General features: G+C 38.4%; 1 protein-coding gene across 1 annotated transcript; it reads right to left on the reverse strand.

Annotated features, from left to right (window-relative positions):
- Nucleotides 1-5,195: 5,195 nt before the first annotated feature.
- Nucleotides 5,196-7,100, reverse strand: LOC117626644 ((+)-neomenthol dehydrogenase-like). Its single transcript, XM_034358427.1, has 5 exons — nt 6,988-7,100; nt 6,650-6,896; nt 6,400-6,468; nt 5,918-6,097; nt 5,196-5,775 (listed from the first exon to the last, which is right to left on the reverse strand). Exons 1-5 carry the CDS (start codon nt 7,047-7,049, stop codon nt 5,398-5,400), a joined length of 936 nt encoding a protein of 311 aa, XP_034214318.1. The 5' UTR covers nt 7,050-7,100; the 3' UTR covers nt 5,196-5,397.
- Between the last annotated feature and the right edge of the window lie 3,291 nt (nt 7,101-10,391).

A 10,391-nucleotide genomic window follows, 5' to 3' on the forward strand; every position in this document is an offset into this window, starting at 1 on the left:
TTGATGATTTATTTGACCAGTTGAGGGGTGCTAAAGTATTTTCCAAGATTGATTTGAGATCTGGGTACCATCAGTTACGGATTAAAGAAGAAGATGTGCCTAAGACAGCTTTCCGAACGAGGTATGGACACTATGAGTTCTTGGTGATGCCATTTTGATTGACAAATGCACCAGCTGCGTTTATGGATCTGATGAACAGAGTGTTCCGACGTTAGTTGGATCGCTTCGTGATCGTATTCATAGATGATATTCTGGTGTATTCCAAAAGTCAGAAGGCGCACACGAAGCATTTGGAACTGGTGCTGAAGACTCTGAGAAGGAAGAAATTGTTTGCTAAATTCAGTAAGTGCCAATTCTGGCTGGATAGAGTTAATTTCTTGGGGCATGTTATCTCTGCAGAAGGTGTCTATGTTGATCCCTAGAAGATCGAGGCAGTAGTGAATTGGCCACAACCAACCAACGTTACTGAGGTACGGAGTTTTCTTGGATTAGCTGGTTATTATCGTCGCTTTGTGGAAGGCTTTTCTACTATAGTGGCGCCTCTCACTCGTTTGACAAGAAAAGGAGTTAAGTTTGAATGGTCAAATGAGTGTGAAAAGAGCTTCAATGAACTCAAAACCAGGTTAACCACTGCTCCAGTGTTAATGCTTCTAGATGATAGTGGCAACTTTGTTATCTACAGTGATGCCTCCCAACAGGGACTTGGATTTGTACTGATGCAGCATGGTCGGGTGATTGCTTATGCTTCCAGACAGCTAAAGAAGCATGAGATGAATTACCCTGTTCATGATTTGGAGTTAGCAGCAGTGGTATTTGCTTTGAAGATTTGGAGGCACTACCTGTACGGGGCCACATGTCAGATTTTTATAGATCACAAGAGCTTGAAGTATTTATTCATTCAGAAGGAGCTGAATCTAAGGCAGAGAAGATGACTAGAGTTGATCAAGGATTATGATTGTACCATTGAGCACCATCCGGGGAGAGCTAATGTGGTAGCTGATGCACTCAGCAGGAAATCTTCTGGCTCAATAGCTTATTTCCGAGGGAGATATGTACCATTGATGATCGACCTGAGGAAGCTCAGAGTTGAGCTGGGTGTGGATGAGCAGGGAGCATTGTTAGCTACTCATCCGGTGAGACCAGTGTTGGTGGAACGAATAATAGCAGCTCAAGTAGAGGATCCTTTGATTTGCACACTACGAGCAGAAGTGGAGAGTGGTGATAGAACGGATTGTTCAGTGAGGAACAATGGAGCTCTGATGGTGGGTACCAGATTGTATGTTCCTCATGATGAAGCTCTAAAGAGGGAAATTCTTGAAGAGGCCCACAGCTCTGCTTTTGCCATGCACCCTGGGAGTACTAAAATGTACCATACCTTGAGGGAACACTACTGGTGGCCTTTCATGAAGAAGGAGATAGCAGAATATGTCAGAAAGTGCTTGATTTGTCAACAGGCGAAAGCAGAACGACAGAAACCTTCTGGGCTGTTGCAACCACTTCCAATTCCTGAGTGGAAGTGGGAACATCTGACTATGGATTTCGTGTTTAAGCTTCCTCGAACACGGAATAAGCATGATGGAGTTTGGGTGATTGCGGATCGACTCACGAAGTCTGCTCATTTCTTACCGGTAAGAGCAAACTATACATTAAATAAGTTGGCTAAGCTCTTCATAGATGAGATAGTAAGGCTTCATGGGGTGCCAGTCTCTATTACTTCGGATAGAGATCCACGATTTACCTCCCGATCTTGGATGAAGTTGCATGAAGCTTTTGGAACCCAGTTACAGTTCAACACTGCTTTTTATCCTCAGACAGACGGTCAGTCTGAGAGGACGATTCAGACTTTGGAAGATATGTTGAGAGCTTGTGCATTACATTTTCGGGAGGACTGGCACGAGAAATTGCCACTTATGGAGTTTGCATATAATAACAGTTACCAGGCGAGTATCAGAATGTCCCCATTTGATGCCTTGTATGGGAAACAGTGTAGAACTCCATTTTATTGGGATGAAGTAGGTGAGAACCGTTTGGAAGGGGCAGATGACGTCGAACGGACGAAGGAACAGGTGGAGATAATCCGAGAAAGACTGAAAACGGCCCAGGACAGACAAAAGAGTTATGCAGATAACAGAAGAAAAGACCTACAGTTTGAGGTTGGAGACTGGGTGTTCCTGAAGTTATCGCCTTGGAAGGGCGTAGTAAGATTTAGGAGGCGAGGAAAACTAAGTCCTCGCTATATTGGACCTTATGAGATTGTGGAGCGTGTAGGCCCAGTAGCTTACAGACTTGCCTTGCCTTCAGATCTTTCTCGGTTGCACGATGTGTTTCATGTCTCGATGCTCCAGAAATACATTTCTGATCCTTCTCATGTATTGGAGGAACAACCAATAGAATTACAAGAAGATTTGACTTATGTCGAGCAACCAGTTCAAATTTTAGACCGGAAGATGCAAGTTTTGCATTCGAGGGAGATCCCACTTGTGAAGGTCTTATGGAGGACCCATACTGTGGAAGAGGCCACATGGGAACCCGAGGACCAAATGCGGGAACAGTACCCTTACCTCTTCGAGTAACAGGTATGTAAATTTCGAGGCGAAATTTTCTTTAAGGGGGGTAGATTGTAATAACCTAAAACAAAAATCCTAAATTAATTATTAATTTATTCTGGAAGAAAGACAATTTTGCCCTCACCATATTTAATTGGGAAAAGTTGACTTTTTGACCAAGAAGGAATTTGACAATTCCACTTACACCGTTGCGTAGAGCACGACGAAACGAGTCCGTAGACATGGAGTGGACTCGAATCGGAGTTGTAACGAAGAAAATACGGTCAAAATACAGGGAAGGGTAAAACGGTAATTTGGACAAAAAAATCATATTTTTATCCATTCTCTCTCTCTTCCCCCTCAGTTTCTCTCTCCTCTCTCTCTCTCTCTCTCCTCCCTCCCGGGCGCGAGCCTCCCCTTCCGTTCGCTCCAGCCGCCGCCACCGGCCACCCCGAGCCACGGTGCCGGTACCGACGGGACCGCCTCGACCTCGCCGTCACATCCCGACCGATCTCCGCCCACGAGCCGACAGGAGCTGGCCGAAAAAAGAAGAAATTCGCCCGGTTTTGTCCGATTTTCAAACCTCTGGTTCTCCTTCAATTCTCCTCCAAATCTGTCGAGTAAGGCACCCGAGGCCAGACCGACCCGCAGGAGGGGCCTTCAAGAGGTCCAGCTAGCTCGAACCAGAAGTGAGTGGACTTTTCTTTTATAAATGATTTTATATAATGAATTTCATTATTTGATCTTGAATAAGTTTGATTGAATATGTTTTTCTTAGCATGAACTATGAAGTGAAATATCTTTATTTTTGTGTGCTGCTCAGTTGAATATGCTAAAAAGTATAGAAAACGGAATTTGAGCTTTATATCGGATAAAATAGCAGCATAGTTCAGATTTGCCAAAATACAGTTATTTACCAGACTTTTCAAAGATATTTTATTTTAAACCACTGTGAGTACCCAGCTACAGTTATTACCCTCAGTTATGCCGCTGTCTACAATCATCCAGTTTATTTTCAGTTTTGTCAATACACTTGACATTTGCCTCACGAGTTTCGGGGACGCCGTTGGACTTGGTGTCGCCGAGGTCTGCCAGGATTGCAGCTCGGTTTGACTTGGTGTCGCCGAGGTCTGCCAGGATTGCGGATCAGGCTGACTATGGTCCCCTGAATCTTGCCAGTTGCGGCTCGAGGTGACGCACTCGAGTTGACTTTGCGTCACCGAGGTCTGCCAGTTGCGGCTCGAGTTGACTTTGCGTCACCGAGACCTGCCAGCGGATCAGGCTGACTGTGGTCCCCTGAATCCTGCCAGTTTGCGGCTCAGATAGACTGTGTGTCGCCGAGACCTGCCAGGGGAATTGACGGAATTACAGGGTTTCACCTAGGTGGTAGTTTTAAAGGGATTTCAGTGCTTTTATGCGAATATTGATTACAGTGATTTTATGCGAGTTTTCTCGAGATTGAACATGTTTTATATCTGTAATATATATATATATATGTGTGAATGCTTTGAATTTAGCATAATTCAAGTGCAGTTTACATATTCAGCTTTACATGACTATTATTTTTACAGTGGGGGTTATTATGTTCACAAATTGTTTTCTGGAACCTTATTTTGTCCACTCACACTTTCAAATGTTTTGCGCCCCCAGGCAGTAGACGTGCACAGGAATCCACCACCGGGCCTCTCCTAGTTCCCGCGCCACCCACGAAATGTAGGATTTTGCTGTAAAACACTTAATTTCTTGTAAATATTAGTAACTGCTCTGATATCTGGTTATAGTTGGAAACCAGAACTGTTGGATGTTTTGTTTACTTATTCTGGCAGTTGGGTGTAAATTTTTGCTCGTTTGACAGGTGAAAATTTTTTGGGTTTGGACAAATTACAGGGGAGACTCTGCCGAATTTTCGGTAGGAGTCCAGGAAAATTTTAAATCTTAGTTGTAACTGGAAGGGTAAAAAGGTCATTTGTGCCCGACATTCTCCAGGTGTCGGACACGCACAGGGTCCGACTCGAATTCCAAAGTGGAATTAGGATCGGGTCCTGTCATTAATAGTTTTTCACACACTGCTTGGCATATAAAACATGTTATTTATCTATCCTTTGTAGGCTGTAATAGTTTTTTGCACATTGCTTGGCATGTACAACATGTTATCAATCTATTTTTTGTAACTTAAACTTGCCAACGTATCATAATTTAGATTTCCACATGTATGTAAATAATATTGTCTTTCTTATGCCTTTTTAGAACTATCTATATATTTTATACAGTTTTAAAACCTGCAGCATTGCGCAACCCGAAAGCAGAAAAACAAACTAACAAGAAAATGCCCAAGTGGAAATAAAGGTAGAAACATATGAATTCAAGTGGAGCACCAAGAAAGTCAAACCAAATTTATAATTAACCGGGAGGCAAGAGTGCTACAAGAGCATTATGCACAAAGTTAAGTTCACAGTAAACTTAAAACCCTTCTGATTATTGTGAAGGTGGTTCTCAATTGTTGAGGCTAAATAATTAGGATGTAGTATACTTGAATGTGATGATCAAGATATAACAAGTATATCTGATCTAGTGATTCCATATTGGTCCATGAAATCAACATTACTTTCCTAACTTATACAAGAACGAAAATTGTACAAGGATTTCATCTGCAGAAAATTGCAACAGAGTCTATCACCGAAACCTCAAATTGTAGCAATGACATTGACTTATACATTATAATGGGAAGGTGATCCTCACGCATACCTATAAAACATAAGTCTCTCAACTTCATCTGTTACATTATTGTACATGAACTCTCGATGATCATTGTTCATGAAATATGAAAAACCTCCGTGATTATCATAAATATTCAAAAAGGTGTCGCTTCTTTGCGAGAAAAGAAGTGGCCAGTAGGACCGCCATTGGGGAGCAGCGCCAACCAGACAAGACTTTCAGCACCTTCTTCGATGGTTAAGGTTCCAGTATTGAAGGTTATATCTGTGTTGACAAATCCAGGGCTCACACAATTGATGTAGAAGGTTGGGTACTTCTTGGCCAGAATTCTAGTGTATGCATTCACAGCTGCTTTTGAGACTGTATATGGCGGGAAGATAGTTGGCCAGCTTTTGTTTTCTACCAAACCTTGTTTAAGGTCTTCTAAATGCTCAGCCAACACTGCATCTATTCTCTCTTCCGTAAGGCTCTCGGCATCACTTAGTACCTCTTTAGCCCATCCATTTGGAAAATTCTGAAGCAACATAAAAAACAGGAGAGTCTTTTGAGTTGATTTCAAAACAGGAACATAAAACTTCATTAACAACTAATAAGTGGAAACATGATCTTGTTAGGAGAATGTAAAAAGAGAAACATAAATTTGAAGTTTCTCATACCATAAGCTTAGAAACACCAGTAGAAACATTAACGATTCTTGGTGAATCAGATAGCTGGAGGAGGGGTAAAAGTGCTTCAGTCACTCCTTTGGTACCATAGTAGTTTGTTTTCAGGCTTTCTTCTGCTAACTTGTAGTTCGGTATCGTCGGTATTTCCCTCCAACGGATTTCTTCAGGCTTCTGCATCCAGTAGAAGAAAGTTAATCCTCATGAAAGTTTTGCATCATTACTTTCCTAACTCATAAGTCATAAGAGAATGAAATTTGTACAAGGATTGTATTCCTAGAAAATTTCATTGCCTAAGCCCCTAACCTCACCTCAAACAGGAATAGTTTTCACTGATTAATAATTGGATTATTAAGAACAGGCATGGTTTTCCTATTAGAAGCACAGCATTGAATTGCAAAACATGAACAACAAGAAGCAGCATCCAATTTGACTTAATGATGAAGATATATATGATATATAACACTGAACCTTACCTTACCACTTACAGCTGATCTAAAATCTTCAGGATTTACTTGGCTTCCAGCAATTGCTGCATTGTTTACCTACACAGTACAACAGTTCCAAATATTTCATCTTTTTATGTTTATCTCAACTTAAAATATAAATCAAAGCAAGTATCATCAGTAGATAATTAGATAATATGTATACATATATAAAATTGAAATAAATATTGTGCTTTATTGCTATAAGCAGTAACAAATCAACTTAAATTTCAAGATATACCAAGATATCAAGTTTCCCAAATTGGGTTTTGACAAAATCTGCCAAGGAAGTAATGCTAGAAGGATCTGTAACATCAAGCTGATGGAAAACCACAAGGTCAGAGAGGTCAAACTCTTTCAATTTATCAACAGCTTCAAGACCCCTCTTCTCATCTCTAGCAGTTAACACCACAGTGACCCCATTTGAAGCCAACTGCTTAACCGTGCCAAATCCAACCCCTTTATTAGCCCCTGTGACAACTGCATACCTGAAAAAAGAAAAAAAGAAACCCAATTTTGAAAGATAATAAGAAATCTTTCCAAAAAAAAATATATGTATATAGAAGAACAAGGCACTACCTCTTTGTTGTTTCTGCCATTGTTATTTGTGGCTTATTTCTAGGCCTCAGACAGAGAACCATTATTTATATTTGATATTTTACTCGGGGCTCACGCTCAAAGTCATATTGGTCAGTGCAATGAGGTCATATCTCATTTAGTTTTTGAGTTTCTTTTTGCTTTTGTCCAACCATTATTTATACTTGATATTTTGCTTGGGGCTCACACGCAATAATGTCGTATTGGTGAATGCAATGTGGTCATATCTCTCAGTTAGTCTTTGAGTTTCTTTTTGCTTTTGACATTTGAAGTTTCAAGTTTCACCCATTCGTTTTGGTTTAGTTTCTGGGCCTTTGAGTGTCTTTTTTTTTTTTTTTTTTTTTTTGTGCTTATTATCACAAAACGTCCCTAAGATTTATGAAATTATTAGATTGCATTCTTAATATTTTTTTTGGTCACTTATGGTCCTTAAAGTTAGTATGTGCAATCACAAAGGTTCTGTCAAAAACTCTGTTAGTTTGCTGACATGATATATATATATATATATATCACAAAACATCCTTAAGGTTTACACACTTATCACAAATGATCCCTACGAATTATTTTTTAAAAAATTAAAATTCATAAAATTTTAGTTTTCTTTTTAAAATTATTTATAAATGAAAAAACCATTTATGGAAGGATTTTAATCTTGAGGACCATTTATGAAAGGATTTTAATCTTTAGTTTTTTTTTTCATTTTTAAATTTTATGAATTTTAAATTATTTTTTAAAAACTTCATTAGTTTGCTGATGTGGCATATATATAGAGCCCACATGTATTTAAAATTTAATATATATTTTAAAATAATTATAATTCATAAAATTTTAAAAAGAAAACAAAAATTTTATGAATTTTAAATTTTAAAAATAAAAAAATTTCTTAAGGACCATTTGTGATAGGTGTGTGAACCTCAAGAATGTTTTGTGATATATATATATATATATATATATATATGCCACGTCAGTATGGAGTTTTTGACAGAACCTAACGACATAGACCATTTGTGATCATGCATACTAACCTTGAGGACCACGAATGACCAAAAAAAAATATTGAGGATGCAATCTGATAGTTTCGTAAATCTTAAGGACGTTTTGTGATAATAAGCCTTTTTTAAAATTTTATAGCTTTTGACAAAAGATAGTTTGCTTGGTTTGAAATAAACAAATGTTGAAAATGGTTTCTTTTATACCCATAAAGTTTCCTAACCTATTTAAATATATTTCTCAGAGTACAGAACTTCCAATCTTTCCATATATCAACTTGAAATAATAAATAAAAATTCAAGCAAAATGTGTTCTCTATTTCATGAATTTAAGAAACTGCAGCGATTTCCAAAATTCATTTTATACTGCAGAATCATTATATGAAATCTCTAGGGAAGGTGATCACTCACATGCCCCTCCCCCTTTATAATTCCCTCAATTTTTTTATGTCACATTGTACATAAACTCTGGACGATCATTATTCCTATGTTACATTGTACATATACTCTAAATATTCAAAAAGGTGTCACTTCTTGACGGAGAAAGTAGAGGCCGGTAGAACCGCCGTCCGGGGAGAAGCACCGACTGTTAAGATGCCAGTATTGTGGTTTGTTTTCAGGCATTCTTCTGCTAATTCGTAGTTTGGTGTTGTTGATACTTCACGCCAATCGATTTCTTCAACCTTCTGCATTCAGTTTATTAGGAAAAGACATGTAAAACCCTCTTGCAAGTTTTGCGTCATTACTTTCCTACACTATAAGATACAAAAAAATCGTACAAGGGTTGTGTTCCCAGAAAGCCTAAGCCTCTAAGCTCACCTCAAACAAGGAAATTGTTTTGAATGCAGCTAATAAAATTTTGTATTCATAATATGGTTCCAATAATTCCTGCATTGTTTACCTAGTTATTAACTTATTATTACTTTCATGACCGGAATAAAAATATTAGTTACTTTTACGTTTTTCTTTCTTTTTTTCTTTTGAAGTTTGAAGTTTGAACCATCCGTTTTGGTTAAGTTTTGTTCTTTCTCCTCACTCATGAGAGGGTAATTTCTTCCTTGAATCAAAGTTTCTTTCCCTCTTCCTGTAAAATTTTATTGGGCTTGTGAAATATACCAGGCAATTTATGGGCCTCCTTTGAGACTGACGGAAGAGACAAGTTTGGGCCCATACTGTTTTTGAGACCCCAAAACAATTTCTGGGTCCCACAATTTCTTGGCTGAGAAATGAGAATGTTTCATTTGTTCTAAGGCCCCGTGAAATTATACTATTTGTTTGATGTAATGTCAGCCACTATTTGTTAGATGTAATGTCAGCCGCTTGGCTAGTTCTACAAGGAAAGCTTAGGCCTGAGCATGGTCTGATTCGGCTCGATTCTCGAGAAAAATCAGAATTGGAATCAGTATTGTTCATTTGATCTAATTTGGTTCGAATTTTAATTAAAATGTCAAAGAAAACTAAATCAATCTGGACCGGTTTAGATCCGGTTTGATTCCAATTTTTCACGCTTTGGACTGGCTCTTTAGCCTAATTGATATTTTTACACAAAGCAATGGAGCAAATCGCGGAATCCATACGAGTAGAAGATCATATCTCTCAAGTTTACCCAGTGAAACTTACTTGCAAGTAAGTCGTGTATTGATCTAATCTCAAATCAAAGAAACATGTGCTCCATACAAGTTTTTCTCCTAAGAGCAATGTGGTTAACAATGTATGCAACTAATTTTGTTCCAATTTCTAAAAGCTAGGTTTGAGAACCAACCCAATTCGGCAGAGCTTTCCATCCATGAATCAAAAGGAGAAGAGTTGGTGGGTCATATGGGGAATGTGAAACTGCAATCAATGAGAGAACCTCCAATAGGCCTCAAATGTCACAGGCTTTGCTCTTTTACATGCCAAAAACCAAGTCACAGGCTTGCCTATCCCATATGACTTCTTTATGTTGTGTGTTTTGTGTATCACAAAATACCCTCACATGTGCACGTCATATGTTCAATTTTGACGGAAAAATAGATGGAATCCGTTAGAACTTAGAGGTGACACGTTGTTACCCAATGCAAAGTCTAGGTGTGACATTGGCAATTTTTTTTTTTTTCTAGGTGGTATTTGTGCAAAAACTTAGTTGGGCTGTCATCACTAGAAAATTCCTATTAAGCCAAGAAAACAAAATGGTTAAGGGTTAGTAGAAGTTCCAGAAAAAAAATACAATCACGCCCCTTGATCAAGGAATTGAAGAAATACAGATTAAGGGCAAAGTTTTCTCCAATATCTGGATATAAGCGGAGAGACACAAGAGTTTGAGAAATTGTTGTTACACCACACCAAGATATCTGAGTATGACAATTTAAAATAAAAAGAGGATAATTATTTCATGAAATTGAAAAGGGTTTGTTATGC

Source organism: Prunus dulcis, chromosome 4 (assembly GCF_902201215.1).
Source record: "Prunus dulcis chromosome 4, ALMONDv2, whole genome shotgun sequence".
In the NCBI taxonomy this organism is placed as follows: domain Eukaryota; kingdom Viridiplantae; phylum Streptophyta; class Magnoliopsida; order Rosales; family Rosaceae; genus Prunus; species Prunus dulcis.